This window comes from Gymnoscopelus microlampas (assembly GCF_963454915.1).
Source record: "Gymnoscopelus microlampas genome assembly, chromosome: 9".
NCBI classification, from domain to species: Eukaryota; Metazoa; Chordata; class Actinopteri; order Myctophiformes; family Myctophidae; genus Gymnoscopelus; species Gymnoscopelus microlampas.
The window spans coordinates 36,744,978-36,764,417 of NC_139946.1; the positions used below are offsets into that span (position 1 = coordinate 36,744,978).

At 41.5% G+C, this 19,440-nt stretch overlaps 2 protein-coding genes across 2 annotated transcripts in view; one reads left to right on the top strand and one right to left on the bottom strand.

Moving 5' to 3' along the window:
• Positions 1-19,440, top strand: part of mpl (MPL proto-oncogene, thrombopoietin receptor) — a 186,486-nt gene that overhangs the window by 124,078 nt on the left and 42,968 nt on the right. The window lies entirely within an intron of this gene.
• znhit6 (zinc finger HIT-type containing 6) overlaps positions 1-19,440 on the bottom strand; it is a 40,722-nt gene that overhangs the window by 8,333 nt on the left and 12,949 nt on the right. Inside the window, exons 6-8 of the mRNA XM_084067559.1 lie at positions 9,957-10,028; positions 9,489-9,569; positions 6,560-6,640 (exon numbers count right to left, since the gene is read on the bottom strand). Of these exons, the coding sequence (XP_083923685.1) occupies positions 6,560-6,640; positions 9,489-9,569; positions 9,957-10,028 (234 nt within the window). The remainder of the gene's footprint in view (positions 1-6,559; positions 6,641-9,488; positions 9,570-9,956; positions 10,029-19,440) is intronic.

A 19,440-nucleotide genomic window follows, 5' to 3' on the forward strand; every position in this document is an offset into this window, starting at 1 on the left:
TATACATGGCATCTTTTGATTCCATAATGATTCCGCATGCCATATAAAAGCACACATAGAGGGCAGCATTATGCCGTATGTTTTGGCTCTGTGTAAAGAAAACAAAGCTAGCATAATAACGGATCTTCTTTACTGCAATATTGCAGGATCTTGGTATAAAAAGTATAAAATCTGGACGTGTGTGTGTAAAAATGGCCCTATTAATAATGAACACTCCAGATTCTACTGTGAATATTAAAAGTAGTGTTTTGTGACATAATGAAGATAGGAGCAAGGCCTAGGGTATAAAGCTGTCGAAAGAATAAAAAAACAAATAAACATTAAAAAAATAATAAACATAACAAAAACAAACATGCAGCAGTGTGAATGGTCCTATTGATGATGCATGGTCTGCCTACTTTCCAGTAAGAGGATGTTGACTGTTTGTACAGCTAAGTTTAGTTTAGGACAGGGGATGCTTTATTTGATCGCTCTTGAAATTCCAGCAGACATTGAGCAGGCAAAAAAAAGAGAAATATTGAACACAAATGACCTTCATTGTCCTTTCAGCTGTACGTTTTCTTTCAAACTCATCCTTTTAGACTTGGCCCCACAGAGTTATACTCTATTGGCCCCAGGTGACCTCGCTATGGCTGCACTAGTCAGAACGCCAAAAAAAGATTAAAATACAAAAAAAAGATATAATAAATAATTTGCGGTTTTGTATTGCTAAAAAGAAAACCTGATGTAATGAAAAATTGAATCCCTGTTGCACACCTGCATAGCCTGAAGACATGTCCCTCTAGGGCTTCATCTGCCAAAACAACTGAAGCAGCTCAAGTAGCTTCCCAAGAAGGGATTAAAACACACACACACACACACACACACACACGCACGCACACGCAAACATGTAAAATGTTGTTTGTGTAAAGCAAAACATGACGTCATAATTTTAATCATATGGCCCAAAATGAAGGGCCCCCCTCCACCGAAAGGACTGCTTTATTCCGAGGGAGGAGGCCACCTAGTGCTTGTGATGCACTGAACCTTACTTGGGACCCTTGCAAATGGGATGTGACTCTTGTTCGGAAGGGGCCTCTCTTCTTATTAGAGTTATGGTTTTCGGCCCTGGCCCCGTTATGTAACTGTACCCATCTAATATGAGGTAATTTCACCTTGACCACACACCATATTTCTGTCCTACTTAGAAAGCATAATGTTGACAATAAACACTTCGTAAAAATGTAATACTGAACTGAGGCCCCTGTTATACAAGCCCATATAGACATATAGACAGAGTAGAGAAAAAGAGAGGGATGGAGGGAGATAATGGGGGAATAATTATGGAAAGAAAAAGACACACCTCTGGAATTGTTTAACTCCCGTCTGTGTAGTATAGCTTTACACAATTTCTTTCATTAGCACAGTCAACACTTTCCTGATGTCTCACACGTACTGCTGACAGGAACACATTTTCTCCTTTTGCAACACCTTCTCTACCCTGCCCGCCTTCTCTACCCTCTTCCAGCACCAAGATTCAAACACATTAAATGTTGTTGATGGATTAACATCCCATTTAGTCATGCAGGGGTAGGCTGCAAAAGTTTTCCCCTCTGGTGTTACAGTCTTTTCCATTGCATCCACATTTACTACAGAACATAAAAGTTTACTACATTAACAGCAGTTAGTGTTACAATTTAAAATGTCTGAAACCGAATACAAATTGAAAAGTAATCACTGCACTTTAAATAAAGTTGAAAAAAAAAGTAAATACAATGACACAGCCAAGTGATTCATTCACAAAAGTAGTCGTCTTACCTACCTACAAGTAGAAGCTAATAGTTTCCAAGAGAACTAATCATAGCAAGAATAGCACTGTCCAATAGTTTTGGCCATTTACTGTACTACTCAGTGACAATGTAAGTTGGGAACAATTCAAGTTGGAAATTCATGTCCCATCCGGTTATTCAATACCCATCGTCTGTCTGTTTGTGTCCCTTTTAAGCCCAATTGCCCATATATGGAGATTTCGGTATGTCTGTGTTTTGGCCACACCAGCAGCCACTTGTGTTTGTAGCTACTACATACTACAAACAGGGTTAAATTACATACTGTTAAGTGCAAGTTTGATGGAATTGTTACTGATTGGAGTGCGCATACATTTAGTTAACCTTTGTTGGGGTCATTTTTTGTACCAGGAGTCATTTAATTTGCATCTAAGCCGGCGAGGAGGGTTATATCGGTCACTGCACATACTCCTACGGGCTGGGGCGGCACCTGCCAGCAGGATGTATTGGGCGGGAGGAGTAGGACAGAGGCTCCTTACAATTGCATTGTTTATTTTTAATGTCAATAATTAAAGTAGCTATTCTTCTTAATACACAAAGTAGTGAGTGTGGGGATGAATTAATTGACATAACGACTAAATGGGGGAGAAAAAGGGGTAAAAAGGATAGTTCATGGAATCATTCAAATAGTGACACATGTATACATTTTCATGATACGTGCTGAGCAAGTTTCATGGCAATGTGCCCCTTACATTTGGGCCACCAAAATCAGTAGGGGCCATCCTCCAGGGAGCATGCATACGCTCAACGAGTTGCATGGCAATCCACTGAAGTGGAAATTTCGACATAATGGTGGCACTAGAGGAAAGGCCATTGGGTCACCAAAATCAAGAGGGGAAGGTTTTGAGGTGCTCCATGCAATCATGCGCACACGTGCAAACACACACACACACACACACACACACACACACACACACACACACACACACACACACACACACACACACACACACACACACACACACACACACACACACACACACACACACACACACACACACACACACACACACACACACGTATTCTAGTGCTTTGGTCTATGAATCAAGTAGAATATTGACGAGATATTTAAATCATACAGTACAAGACAGTATCACACGCAGTAAATCCTGCACACTGACATCTAAAGTCACTTTTGAGTTCTGAAAAATGTATGACAAAAAAGTTGTATCACAATTGCAATATTCTATAACATAATTGCAATTCGTTTTTTGGGTCAGTATCGTTCTACAAAAACAGCAGCACAGAGTAAAATATCTGCACACAATGTTTTCAGAGAGCCAAATCAATGTGATGACATTAAACTGCTCCACTCCCACCACCTCCACAAAAGTGATCAAAGTGCTGGGATGGTTTTGCCAAACAGCGTCCAGGTTAGCGAGTAGTCCCCTCCATTCTACAAAACTATTATACACTGGGAAGTCTTGTGGTAGCACTACTGTGGGTGATGTCAAAGGCGTTGCCTCATCAGTCTTGAACTGATTACATGGAAACATTTAGCCAAGATAAATTCCACTACCTATTATTCCCCGTCTCTCACATACTGTACATTTTTGCCAGGAACATTGACTTGTCATGATGCCCAACACTTACTCAGCAGATCATTCTTAAGACAATGATAAACAGGACATTATGTTGAGGCATAATAGATTTTTTTCTTTAAATTCAAAACACATCGTTGTCCTATTTGACGATCCCCTGCCCTGCCAAAGGTAATATTTCCCAGACCTGAAGCATCAAAACGTCATGTATTCACATTCTTTAGCACTGGGTTGCTTCCGTCCGGACAAAAGCGAGCAGGCAAATAACGAAAGATCCGCTCTCTTTGTATCCTGTTACGCACGCTAGCACCATGCACAGCACCAGTGGAGAAGAATGAACACATGCTGGGTCAACTATTGAGTGGGTGAGAATGTGGAGAATATCCTGGCTTTAGCTGGCTTTCACAATGCCTGTTCTCGACCCCAAGGTTATGTAACCTCATGGAGGGGCACCGGTGCCTCTTTTCTGTGCACTGGGACTCTGGGAGAGGTTGAATGTGCGTGTAAAAGTAACCAGGGCAATGATATATCTCAACATGATAACATCCAAAGGGTTAAGTATGGGGGGGATGGGACATCATCAAAAGAACTGTTATCCTACAGATAGGAACTAGAGATGGATTGTATGGAATGGATGGATTGGACACATCTGCTACTGTGGCAGATCAGAGAATATCAATGAATAAGGGCAAGAAGCTAATGCCGGAATTTGTTTCAATTCAAGCCTGGGAAAAAAGTGATGTCCCAGGTGTTAAGATGATTCAGGAGTTCAAATCCTGGCTCTTGCATTTCTATACTCCTTTTCCTGTATTTCCTCACAAGAAACTGTAAGAGAAAGTAGTTTAGGATGGGATGGAAGAATATGGGATGGAAGGTTTCATGCTGTTTCACGTTGGCCTAGGGGGCAATGAGTGAGAGTGTTGAGGGTCATGATTTACTCCATGACTAAGTAAAAATGGATGATGTCCAACGACTCCCAAAACTAGCCACGGCAAATGGGTGCTATCAACACCAGCCCCCACCCCTTTACTAGCACTGCAAACGAAAGAGCTAAGGAGAAAGATTGAGCACAAAAGTGTTGCTGGCTTGATCAATGACATTCCCGTCCATGGAATCACCTCCAGAGGAAGCAGGGTGGGTGTGAAATAGAGGCCTCCAAGCCATGAATTCTGCCTCAACACTGCGTAGGAACACAGGAATTTACAAGTTGGTGATGTCATGTTCATAAACCAATTAAGTCGATTTCATACATGCCGAATAAAGCCGTCATGAGTGGCAAGCCCAAAGGATTGGACAGAATGGTCGCACATACAGGATGTCTGACTGATGACAGGACTCTGATACTCCGAGATTACTAAACATTTTTTTCACAGGTTTGCTTGCAAGAACAGACCAAATGGAAACGATTGGTCATTTTCCATGAGCGAAAACTCAAAGACGAGGTATTTGTATTAAATGCCATACATTTCTCCTAACGAGCAAAAATTACGACGTCACATTGGACACATCTAGGTCAAAATCTAGTACATGGCTAGACCGTGTATGAAACGCTGGAGGGCGTTTAATTTCAAACGATGGGTACAAAGGATAATAGAAGATTACAAAACATCTTGCACCCTGCGTTCATAAAATATTTTTGAGCTTCTCACATTTTATGGGCAAATGTGAGTGACATTGTCACACTGTAGAGCCCTGCAAATGACAACAAAAGGTTGGTTATTAGGATAGACTACATCCCGACTGCGCTGCAATTGGCTCGTTCATTGTTAGGCCAACCGGCATCCCATAGCCTGGAGGGATGACTTCACTGTGATTGGTTTGTTCTTAAGCCAGCAGGACGACCAATCGTCTAACTTTATCACTCAGTGACATTTGCAATAAGGCTGGCCCTACTGTTGCAGTCAAAAAGGTCTTTACACAGGTCTTTTTTTGACAGATGCTAGTTAGACTATGCATATATGTTGGTTATTTGTTCACGATTGTGTTATTTACATTTGTTTTGCTTGACCACACAATGTTAAGAAAGTAATTTAGCATATTGTTTAGACAGATGTTACGTTTGTTGTTTACCTGGTATTCTAGTTCCTAAGAAACACTGCATTTTTCTCTTTGCATTTTAATTGGGGGACTATTTACCCTGGCATTTGTTGACTAGGGTTCATGCTTACAGTAATTATGCTTGCTCTGATTTTGCAAGTGTCAATTGCTCAGGAGAAGACAAAATGTAGCTAATTGCCACATTTTAAATTGTAAATGAAGTCTACATTCATATGGTATAGATCATGGGTTCTCAACAGGTGGTCCGTGGGCTACTGGTGGTCTGTGAAGATATTGCATGTGGTCCCTGACCATGCATTTAGTAATGTAGGAAAGTGAAGATTTGTATTTTATTTATTTTAATTTGATCGTCCACTAGTTGAGAAACAGGGCAGTAAATTACCTGGTGATGTATGATGACGCGTCAATGTTTTCAGTTACTGGGAAGTCAGAGGTCAAGAACTTCCACAGAAATGGGAGTTAGAATCTCAAGAATCCGGTACAAACTGTACCGGATTTCCTGGTTGAGTCACCATTATTAGGAAATGTGCAGATACTCAATCGCATGTGTCTTCTTACTCATACATACGTTGCAATGAATCAGTTAACATGAGTTTAATATGGAAGGTTACGAGAACAGAATAGCGGCAACCATGGGAAATGAATAGATCAGTGGTTCTCAATCTTTTTTGAGCTCAGGACCACTAGTATATCTCAGTTAAATAATGGCTGTTAAGGGCTTGATTTAATTCACCTCGAATTAACAAATTGAATTAAGCCCTTAACAGTAATTATTTAATTTCAAGCTTTTTCCCCCACGCCCATATCCCCCCTCCCAACACAACAGTGGTCCCAGGTTGATTCTCAGTCAGGGTGGTGGTCCCTTCATAATCATAATCAGTTGAAAACCCCTGGTATAGGTAGATGATTTTATGCACAATCATGATACTGAAAAAGAATAACCAGCCTCATAGATTAGTTTGTTTGTTCTAGGTGAGAGGGGGGAAAACAAATCAGGGTTGGGTTGTGAATTTGTATTCTCTTAGCACAACAGGGCTTTAATAGGAGGCAAACACACCGACTTGAATATTTCCAGGACTTTAGATATGAGATGGGAAATGACATGATATGAGATGAGTAAAGTGTAGAACTCACCTCACAGAATTAGCCCTTCTCCCCTCTGCTTTGATGAAGACCTTCACGTGATCAAATGGCTCATGCACATACATCTTCAATCTGAAACACAATGTCACATCTCAACACTGAGACAGAATACCAATAGAATAAGAGAAGATACATTTACAGTATGTCATCAGCTACATTACAGTATGTAAGTTGGTCAAAGAGCTTGTTGAGCTTGTAGAGTTCCAAGTGGTTCCAAGCTAAATGATGGAGATGGTAAGCAAATGAACCCTTTTATAGATCTTTAACTCGTGAGGGCGTAAAATGAAACCATTTGGTTTCATTTTACGCTCTCAAGAGTTAAATTATTGTTTACGAAGATGAATGATGCACCAACACACACAGCTCAGAGTTAGACTTCATGGCCGTCATATCTCTCGTCTCAGACGCCTGAGGCTTCTGTGTACACAGTGAACCAATGGGCCACGCTGTGTTAACTACCCCCACTTGAGTCCAGACTAAGCAGACACTACACTGCATCAGGCCAGGCCAGAGGTGTCATGATTTATCTTTATTATCTTTGAAGTCATTTAGGGCTCAATATACACTTGGTGCTTCTTGAGAGAATGCCTGTTTAACAAATAAAACTCACAGTCATTGATGTTATACTGCAGGTTTAACATTTCCTTTAACATTATCTTGGCTAGGATGGACAAAGTAAGAAAACCAATGATTTGTGTCATCAGTCCTCAAAATGAGGACACATTTTTAAGTACATTTAGCAAGTCGCTTCTGTTGAAAGGGCACAATACTCATAATGTCAATTTTAGCAAGAAAGTTTTTGCAAAGAGAAGAAAGACACTAACTAAAACGTTTTCCATTTAGAAATGCGTTCGTTGGGTTTGGACTCAATCCAATACCTTGCTGGTTTAAGGGCATAAACCCACAAGACACGCAAGGCAACTAGGAGGAATAAAATAACATTTTCCCTGGGCATACCTCCTCTGAAAACTTAAATGCGTTTTAACATATCAATTTATGCAATTTATAAGAAAAATAGTAAACTGATAGTTTTAGCTTGGCCTGAACAGAGGCAAGGAGCCCTTAAGAATTCCCGGTGGACATTAAACCATTCTGAAAGTTATATTTGTGCCTGGATCCATTCCCTGTCATAGAGGGCTCATTTACTTGCAGACTGATTTAAAGCTAGTCTGCAGTAGCGGCATAATCATTACACTCATTGCTGCCAAACTCAATTATAGGGCCTGTGGCCTAGCGTGCAGGGGACTGTGGACCTGCTGTAGGACCAGCTACATCACAACCAAAGTACTGCAGCCATGGCTACAAGTATGTTTTGACAGAGCAGTATGGTGAGGCTGGTTCATAAATCTGACATGCAACGAGCCAAAATGTTTCTACCCTGTGGCATCTGTTACACATTCACAGCAGCGGTGCTGATATCAAGGTCTTAAACACAGTGTCAGACAGTGTGCGGATCCCCTTTGGAATGCATCGTTTCTAGCACAGCGTAATGCCATCACAGACGCAATGGCATTGCGGAAAGTAATTGCGTCCAAATGGTGTCGGCGTGTGGTGCATTTAATAATGAATCACAGTATCTGGATTTCTGCAGCAATAATTCTGGGCAATTCCATCATATTTGTTTCCACCACTCCCTTTTCTCATTTGTTCAGAACATGAGAATCCAATGATTTAACAGGGCCTGTGGAGTGGCTTGTCGTTCCCAACAGTAAAACTGCTCCTTTGAGCTTTTCAGGGGAAAACAATGGACTAAACAGCAATCAAATCTTTCTGTTCTTATACTTAAAAGGTTTCTAAACCACACATTAAACTGGTGTTGATTTCTGGGTCTATTATCACATTGTTAAGTGGTTTTATGTTTTAGTTCAATTCACGAGTTTAGCGACAGACTCAAAGCTATTTCCAACATCGAATGGAACGCATAAGCTGAATTTTCCGAATGTAGCCCAGAATTTAACAGCAACCACAGTCAATAGCTATGGCTTTAACACAACACAACTAAACTCTGTAGTACTGAGTAGCCTACAATAAAGGAGAGAAACAATCACAGCAAGTGTATTTCCATGCCTTATCTAGGCAAACCTCCTGTTGAGTGCGTGTAAAGCCATTAAAAAAGTATCAAGCAGAGGACAAATGTGAGCACTAACCTTTACACATTGCTCATTAGCTAACTCCGCTCCGTGTTTGACCTCTAAAACATGTGTGGTGTCATCAGGATGGGGTCAGGCCAGAGGATGCGACCAACCACAGATGGTGACAGTGATTTTACGTTTTATAAATGTCACTCTTTAGTGTGTGTGTGTGTGTGTGTGTGTGTGTGTGTGTGTGTGTGTGTGTGTGTGTGTGTGTGTGTGTGTGTGTGTGTGTGTGTGTGTGTGTGTGTGTGTGTGTGTGTGTGTGTGTGTGTGTGATGTAATTCTTGGTAAGCCTTGATCATCTAAGGACGACACTGGGGGTAGCTCTATCAATTAGAAAAGGTACTCAAACCTAAGTGGAAAGTACACAGTAAAATTACTCTATCACAGGTTCAACATTTTATTGGCCCCAATATTATTATTATAGACTTAGTTGGAGTCTGAAAAGTATGACTTTGAGGATGACCCGCCCACTTTTCCTAAGCATAATGCTGTACTGTTGGATGTTTGTCCATCGGCAAGACATCAGGATATGGAGGTGTTCTCCACAACATGTAGATCACCATTTCTCAGGCCAAGGTCGGGTCCAAATAGACCCTTATGGGTCTTTAACTCTGAGAGTGTACAGATGGAACCAAATGGACTCTTATTTTTAAAAGGTTTTTCTGCCTTTATTGATTGGAACAGTAGATTGACAGGGGGTCCTTGAAATTCAAAAGGTTGAGAAACAAAGACGAAGATCAATGCAACTGACAAAAGAGTAAAAAAAATGCCAAAATGCTTACTTTTGGCGTCTGACAGGATCAGACTCTGTAGGGTGAATGTAGCGGGTTAGGATCTGCTCCGGTGTTTGTTCATCTAGTACCCTATTTGAAAGGGTTAGAGGACAGAAATTGAGTTATTGTCAAAAACGACATCAAACATGATGTTAGATTGTGCTCCAGTGCTGCTTCTATAATCCCTGGCTAACAATATATGTGTGGGTTTCATGATCCTGTCCCATTATCGGGGATAAGTGGCTGATTGGATGCCGCCGAGGTGTAATTACATCCATTTTGCAGGGTCTGTGAGTTCTCCAGAACAATGAAATGACTCAACTTCGAAGCTCCAAAGAGTCTTCAGTTCAAGTTGGCTTTGACCAGTAACCAAAACGCTGACACCACACACATGCACAGCCACACACGCACACACACACACACACATAAAAAAAAAATCAGGCTTAAGTGTACACATGAAGAAATTGTGCAACTCACCTTCTCTCACTGAACTCTGTGTTGCTCTGTGGGAAGATGAGCTTTAGGTGCCAAAGGACCTGATTTAGTTTCCTAAAAGACAGAAAGGAGAATACACTGACTGAATACACAACTAAAGTTTGGTGAATGCCAAAAATGGGACAAAAGGAACAAACAAACAGTCTGGTTCGAAAATGTCTTTGAAACCAGTGTCTTCCAGTGTTCTCCCAGCCTTCCTACTGCAGATAAACACAAATACCCTTGTTGGAAAGGAACAAGGCTTCGTGTCCAAGACCCTACATTAGGCTGCTTATGAGATGAGTCCATCTCTCTCTTTCTCTCTCTCTGTGGAGTGAGTAAATCTGAGTTGCCCTGGAGACAACAAAATGAACATTTAGTGCTAGGAGGACAGCAGCTGGTGCATATAACATAATGATGACTTATTCTCGGGTGCTTCTGGGGCATTAAGTATTAAAACACTTGGATGGACTGTCGGTTGCTGGGTGGGCTCTACAACAAAACATGCAGCCCCTCAATGGTAACTGTGCTGAGGCTAGGATAACAATAGTGCAGAAATTGCCACTTTTTCCTTAACCACATGAAAAGCAAAAAAAATACCACATCTACAAGCTCACAACGCCTCGCAACACAACTCGTTGTGAGCTTGTACATCGTCTATTTTCGCTGGTCATAATATAGACCCCTGGAATTAACTGCAGTATATAGGGTTTAAGCTGTTGATCCCCCCTCTCTTGACATGGAAACTGGTGGTGGTGATCAATACTGCAGGCACTCAATATCAGTAGGACAGCTGCAGCCTGGTTAGTCATACCAATCAATTTGGGAGAGCGGAAATGTATGATGATCTCTGTTGAAATCTACTGCATGGGCCACTCATACGTAAATCTATTGGTACAAACACTGATGACACCATTCAAATGCTGCATATGTTCTTTATAGCATTGGTGTCTCACACACTGTGGGCTGAAACACACTGTAAACACTAAGGCCATCTCTCATTATGACATGACCAAATCTACTGCTACATATTGTGGAGTGGAATAAAGATGAAACATGCCCTCATAAAGTCCCCATAATCTCTTTGCCAAGGCATATATTATAGACCTGGTTATTAGGGCGTACTACTCATAGAATGAATGAATGTTATAGCCATATTTTGGGATTTTATTTATTAATTGTAAAATACTCTTTTTTTTTTACAGTACATGTGCCTGCATGATTTGAGGCATTTTGTTCAAAACGGGCCACTCCTGAAAACTTTGGAAGCCAATCTTAGCCAATCAGGATGGAATATGAAAAATCAGAGAGATATGTCTTAATCACATGCCCATAGAGATGATGTGTACCAATGTGCGTGATATTTGGACAAAATCTGTAGGAGTAATATCAAAAATCGTCCTCCTGGTGGTGGCACTGTAACAGGCCTATGTGAGAAATGTGGGGCAGAGGTTAATGGAGTCTGCACACTAGTGATGCTGAACAAGCTCTGATGTATTTTGTTGCGTCATCAACGTTTCGATCAATTCAGACCTTCATCACAACATATATATGATGACTGATGAAGATCTGAATCGATCGAAACGTTGACGCAATAAAATACAGGGGAGCGTTTTCAGCATCACTAGTGTGCAGACATTCTCTTTTGTGATACTTTTGCTTGTCTTGCACCTGGGCCACGGATGTGCATGCACTAGCTTCCTCAGAGGTTTTTACTTGACCTCCAAGGAATATTCGTGCAGTTTCATGCAGATCGGTCCAACGGTACAGGAGATTAGCTGCTCACAGACGGGGACACACACGGACGGACTGACACACGGATGGACTGGGGCAAAATAATAGTCTCGGCCACGCCTTCGGCCTGGCAGATACAATCAATTAGTCTGATTAACCACTTAAGTCCAAGTACAATGGTGTCACGCAAAAATAGCTCAAATCACAACGTGAACTTAATGGGGAACGTTTTACTATTTTATTAAAATGATGTTTTTTAAACAATCACATCCATTAGATCGATAAAATGTTGCACCCCTAGTAAGAATCACCTATGACTGCCGACATGGCCGCTTCAACTCATCCTTTATGTTCAAAGGGGATGACCTCTTTCTGACCACCCAGACCAATGGAAAAGCAGTTGTCAAATGAATTGAAATACACACACCCACACACACACACACACACACTCTCTGAAAAGGTTGATCAACTCTCACCCTGAGCTGCTCTAACCCGCCCCATATACCTTCCCTTTGAAAGCATGCCTTGTTCTGGGGCTGCTGCTGCTGCATGGATCCAGATGGCAGCGTTACACAACGAGGAGACATGTTTTTTCAAGAAAACAGAAGGAGGGGCCATGAAAAAAGTATGGGGGAGGAGGAGTTCAACAGGGGAGAAATATTCACAGAATTGGCAGAACATCCAATGAAAGGTGGTTTTAAGTTTCCAGTTGGTTGTAGGGAGGGGTAGTAGGGGTGTTATGTGGTAGGCAGCAATGGACTATGTTGGGAGTAAATGTGGAGGTGAGATGGGATTCCCTATGCAGGTGTAGGCCACCTCCCCCCACTCCCACAATAAGAGAAATTTATATGGGTATGGTATGCTTGATCTTGGCAGATATTAAGGTGTGAGTGCGCCCGCTCAAGCATTTCTGTAGATATGTGTGAAAGTGGAGAGGGAGGGTAGTCAAAGGAGGGTGGAACGCCAGGTGTGAGGGCATTGTTCAGCCTTTACAGCAAGTGGAAACTATGTCTTCCAATGGAAAAAGGGCTTGGCCAACAGACGCGTGGAAGCACTTCAGGCAAGGTCAGGGTGCATACCTGGGAAACGTGCCATCATTTACCGTCAGGAATAAAAAAAAGGAGAGAGTCGTATCAATGATCACAACATAGAACCACTGATGGAAGAGGACAAAACCAGATTTCTAGATTTGTGTGGAAAAGGAGTTTTTCCCCCCCCCATCAAAACGATGGCTCCATGCCTGTTGAGCAAGACAGTTAACCCTTGATTAATCCAGTGAAGCAGGACAGAAGCCAAAAGTTTAAAAAATATATAAAAAGAAGCTCAGTAGCTCTTATGTGTAATTTTGTGTATGAGGTAAATAAGCCTTCAGTTTAAGCCATTTAAAAACAAGAATGTGCACTTAGTCAGCCTGGTTAAATAGAGACTGAATCTCATGTCAGTTATGATTCCCGTTTTCATAAGCCCCTCTTGGACAGCAGGCACTTTTCCCAAAACAGAGGTCACTTTTTCAAGAACTAAGGAACTCTACCTTCTTTTTGTCAGCAGTAACCTAGTACCAACATTGGTTCTGGGCCCACATTACCCCCCAAAAGGTCCCAGCTCCCGATGGTTCAGGGAATATCTGGGTGGCGCCAGCAGGCAAAATAAAACCACACAAAAAATAAATAAACTGATTGGTCAAGCACTCAGTCTCGCATCACAAGAGTGTTAAAGTCTCTACACACCAAGCCTTTGTCTTGCAATAGTCTAATTAGCTTTGAAGTAACAACAGCTCATTACAGTAAGGACCTGAGTGTATTCTTACTTTTTTGTTATGCATAATGCAAGCTTTGTTGAGGGTGTATATACTGCAATATATTTTGTTATAATATTGATGGTACTACTTCCTTTTTTGTATTATGTCTTTACCATGCATATACAGTACTTTTTCATGCCCTCTAAACGCACAAGATAGAGAAAAATAGAGTGAGGCAGACAGTGAGAGAGAGATCATACACAGACACTTCACGGGTGAAATTATTTGATTTATAATCTCTGCTAGACAAAAGATTATGTTTGTGTTTGTGTGTATGTGTATGTGTATGTGTATGTGTGTGTGTGTGTGTGTGTGAAAACACTTTCTTTTTAAATCAGTCTTATGGCAGTGCTCTACCAGCCCACTATAGGTCGCTATAATACAAAATTCTCTGGATTCCTTGGATGATGACAACTCCCCATATAGACCATGCCTATTTCTGATTGGTTATAATTTGGCTTCCAACGTTTGCGGGAGAGGTCTATTTGACAAAAATGCCAAAATATCACGAACCCATCGTCTGAGCTACAACCCTTTACGTTTTACCTGTATGTAAGTCTATTTGCACAAGAACACATGTTCTATATCTGTAATCTGTTTTTGCTGCTACATGGTACACATACCTGTTACTTAAAGGTAGGGTAAGTGATTTTCTTTGGTTAAAATAAGTGTTAAATAGCTCTATATTCTGATAGTACTCATTGCTATAGAGTGTTTGTTCAGTAAAAGGAGTCTCCTTGTCTCTCCAGCTCTTTATTTAACAGAAAATGCATTTTCGTTTCAGTTTCATTTCCAATTTTATCCAATCAGGATAGAGAACTCAATCAGGATATAGATTAAACAAGTGAAATTGGAAGTGATGAAACTAAGAAATGAGCAGACAAAATTGGAACTGGAACACTATAAAAGTGAAGCTTAAAAATGGGTACTTTCTCCTGATTGGCTGAGATTTTGACACCTACCGGAAAAAGTATTTTCTGTTTATTAAAGAGCTGGAGAGACGGGGAGGCTCCTGTTACTGAACAAACACTCTATAGCAATGAGTACTATCAGAATATAGTGCTTTAACCATTTAACAAAATACTTTTTGTTTTAACCAAAAAATATCACTTACCCTACCTTTAAATGCTGCTTTGATAATGTACATATAATATACAATATATTATCATGTACATACCTATTGACATATATGCTGCTGCCTCTTTATACCTGCCTCATACTATTGTCATTCTCATGAATATTTGGGGTATCTGGCTGCATGTGCATATGTATTTACTCTACTAGGAACAATGCAATTATCTGACCCGTTTTCTGTCCTGTTTTCCTTGCACTTCTTTCCATCTCCATTCTTCTTCCCTTTCATGAAAACTACAAATGATGGAGCTTGTTGAATGAATGATGTATTCATGTTGAATACTCTAGTACAGAGAACCAAAGGAGCCACCACCATCGCATTTTGCAATGTTCAGATGCTCAGAAAACCAGGATAATCAGTTTTCACTCGGAGTAGTCTCAGTGTGGGCTCTCAGAGTATAATGAGGGGCACCTGGGGTGGTACGTCAAATTCCTGGGGGTGGTCCGTGCCACCTCAGGCCACGCCAATACTCTGGGTAAGCCACCCAGCCTGGCGGTGATATGCACTTCGTGGAGCACCCTTTTCTAGTTGTTGGCCGTGTGCTCAAGAGTTAGACCTATCTATCAACAAAAGGCTTAGTAGGGGGCCAAAACAGAGTGGGAACACTTCTGTTTTCTCATAGCTACTGTGCAACGGAACAACAAACATTGTAAATATTTCTGCTCGTTACTAGGGTCAAAACTGGATTCTTAAGAGGAATGTAGTCTAGATTTCTGAATTGTTCAGGGTAGCCAAGAAAACGTATGAACAGCGTCTTTGAGACTCTGGAAGTAATATTGTGTGCACTAGATACAAATTCTGTTTATTTTGCCCCATTCCAAGAGGGGAAAGCAACTCAAAGAGTCTGAAACCTCAGAGCCCTGGGAAAAAACATTGGGGTTTAAAACCATTTCCAGAAGCCAGCGGTGAATACTGGGGATGCAAGAGGTCATCTCTCTTCACTTCCCAAGTGACTGATGTTTCCACCACTCCAAGTTGGCATTATAATGGCCGCCATCCCTCTCTGACTAACTGTATTACCCTGCTATATTTAGTTTGCAAAAATAGCTAAAAAAGCTGGACTTAATTTGTTATGACAACTGGAAGCCCTTGAGGTAGGCCTATAGTTTGGAAGAAAACAAAAAAAGCCAATGATGTGTCAGCCTACCAAATATTTGAAGATATTGTAACCACAATATTCAGATATTTCAGCAAGGCAAATCATGGCATTCCCTTGAGCTACACTCACAAACCATCATGACGTGCGAGTGCTGATTCAGGATCAGAGTTTGCCTTTTAACTTCTAAAGGATTAAAAGGACAAGTGGTCCTCATCATTGACCCCTGAAGCCTAAACCATGGGAAGCTCTTACAAAACACAGTGGTGTCTAGTTCAGAGCGGGTACTCCTTTTAAGTCTCCTACACATCTGACTTCAAACCTCTGGGGGTTGCTCAAGGGTGGCATTTATACTGGTTCTAAATGCATAGCCACAGCCTTCTGCAGCCACCATGCATATCCTTGCCATTTCAGGACGTGACCTGCGCTTCTTCACAGAGTTAAAGTAAAAGGATTCATGGCGGGGGGGGGGGGGGGGGGGGGGGGGTCAGACATGCAGCCTTGGAGGATGGGGGGGGGGGGGGGGGGTCAGATGCAGCCTTGGAGGATGAATTTGTAAACAGGAACTAGCTGTGCTAACTAAATAAGTGGCTTGGACTGGTAGCCTTAACACCAAAGACTGGAGAGCTTGACAATAAGTCGGGCAGAGCAGAACTCCATCTGGGTGGATTTAGGAGAGAACAGATCCAACATAAATGGTGTACCACCAGGCCTTCTTGTCACCATGTGTCCTCTGCATCTACTATGCGTGAGCTGGTAGATGCCAACGTGTGGGTGGTAAGAATCATTAAATATCTCTGGATAGACATTAAAGGACTTTCTTAGAGTCAAGACACTAATCCAACATCTAATGCCACAACGTTGTAAAGGCTCAGAAGCTGAGGAATCAGAGAGGCTCATGGGAGAGAAATATTACAGGCACATATGTCTGCCTGAAGGCTCCTTCTTTAGCAGAAAAATACAGAAATAAGTTTCAGAAATAACATTTCTGAACATTGTAGATACTAGGCTGGGTTCATCCCCATTTGCATAATCATATGGGTGGGTTTTACATTAGAATCCTTTTGCAGTTAGATCCCATTGAAGGTTTGACATTGTCATGTCCTCTTTCTACGTTATCATCATATTTTACAGTATTTCTTACCTTTGTGCAGTTAACATCAAATAATGGCAACTTGGATATCAGAGTTCTCAATTTCAGTCTGGACCCGACCAGGCGGGTTCGGGTCTGCAATTTATGCAAGTTGGTCGATTCGGGTCGGGCTCGGATTGTGGAAATTTGTATTCTTATTATTAGCAGATATACAAGCTGCAAGTGTCGCGTGCACCCTTGGTTGCGCTAAAGAAGGATAACAACGTACAAGATAGTGAGAACGGAGCGGAGCAGGGAATGTTTTGTGTGTGTGTTTTGTTCTTCTCCGACAGTAAGAAGAGGCGATTATGTACTGACTTCCAAGGAAATAAACTCCAAAATAAAATCTGCGTTGCCAACTAACAGGAAGTCTAGTAACGAAGCTACATGTTGATTGTTGACGCTATTGTGGAAGACGAACCGAGGAATTTATGGATTAATACGTTTGTAACGTGAGACCATGCACAGGGGAAGTACCGATCTTTGTTGATCGTCCGTTTACAGTGGTGACTCAGGAACACAGGAATTAGCCTATATGCATATCAATTGTCCATTGTGTGACCTGTACTGTAGGTGTTAAGCGACGTGCGCGTCACGTCATTAAAATAGAGAGCAACCACTTCTCAAATGAGCATAGCATCACTAATCATGAGACATGGGCACCAACTCATTCGGGCCGTGTCGGGCTTTAATTTTCCAGCCCGTTGAGAACGAGAAGTTTACAGGACTACCAATTTTAAAACAAATGGCAACCATGCTAATTAAGGCATCATAATACATGACGTACATTAACTTAACTGTTACCCACAGCAGTGCATGGCAGGGTATACGTACTCCTATCTGTGTGTGTCTGACTGTGAACAAAATAACACATTTTCATGAAACTTGGTGCGAATAATCAATAGGCTCTCCCGCTGACATGATTCACTTTTGAGCTGAAAAGGTCGAAAGTCAAGATCACAATCAAGGTCAAAATTACACTATCTGCCATATTCCACAAATGCATATACGTATATATGCATATAGTACACAAGATGTTGGTAGACGTTTTTTTTGTGGGTGAGGTTGTAATGGTGCAGCCTATTCTGAGATGCACAGGCTATTCTGTTATGCAAAATGAAGGCAAATGTGGGGCAACAACATTCCTTGGCTCTACTTGACTACTTTGAAGTGTTGTTCACTTCAAATAGGGATGAGCTTATAATATCGATATTGTGATACAGTATGCGACTAGATATGGCTTGGGATTTCGGCTATCATATGATGATATGGCATAAGTGTCGTCTTTTCCTGGTTTTAAAGGCTGCATTACAATACACAAGTGATGTCATTTTCTGAACTTACCTGACTCCTCTAGCTGTTCTATTATTTGATTTTCCCCTCTTAAGGTGTCTTCCCACCAAACCCTGCACGTGTGTGCATGGCCATTTTATCAATCGATAATGATGATTATGAAACGTTGGATTACTTCGTGGATGCGCAAGGCTTGTGTGGCGAGTATCCTACTCAAACAGAAATGGAAGGTTGTTGTGCCATTTTTTTCTAATCATTCTAGCTATTCATATTATATTGATCATTAGTTGAAGCAAAATGGTATGGCCGTGTGCGCATTGTGCTGCTGCTTACTGCAGGCACACAGTGTTTATTGTTTTAATCAATATTAAAAACCAAAGATATGATGCAGCAAAATAGTCTAAAATAAATACATATAACCTTGTGCCCATGCCCTAAGCACCCTGTAGTGCTGCAGTTATCTTCATAATTTCTCAAATGATTCAAGCATGCACATGTTCATGTGTTTGTTGTTGAAAAGCACATCAAGCCATAGGCTATTTTTAGCACATTCAGCAACTTTTTTTCACAACTTTCAACCGACCGATCTTTTCAATTGGTGTACCATCACCAGAGGGCACAGTGGGTGAGACCCACCCCACCCTCTCATTTCCACATTATGAAATGGTAAATAGCCTGCATTTCTTGGCAGAGCATTGGCAGTAGTTTTGTCATGGAATCATGACAAAATTGACCCTTTACGGCCACACTGAGGCCTGTCATGGCCTCAGTGTGCCATGACAGGGCACTATTTTAAAAGAACTTTACAATGTGCGTTTCATTCACCCAAACACACTTCTTTCACCCATCGATGGTGGTGGCAACCATGCAAGTTAACACCCTCATTGGGAGCAGTTTAGGGGTTCAGTGTCTTGCTCAAGGACACTTTAACAAAGCCAGGAAAGAGAGAGAAATTGAACTGGAAACATTTTGGTTCCCAAATGTCCACTCAACCTCCTGAGCCACAGCCTTAACAGGTGAAGATGGCTCCAGTTAAGCCATGTCACAAAATGTTGTCTTATTTTCAATTCTTTCAAGCAATTACAAAATTGCATGCATCAGCCACCTCTGCAATGTGTCCCCAAAAGGGGGAAAAGTGCCCTATCATGGCCCTCTGAGGCCACAGAAAAGATGATTCCATGACACAACTACAGCCAATGCTCTGCCAAGCCTTTACATAGCTGCCCTCCAAGGGCTGGCTGGAAAGCCAACACAGGCCTGTAATTTCTTGTCAATCTCCTTGCTGTCTGTGCCCTGTTT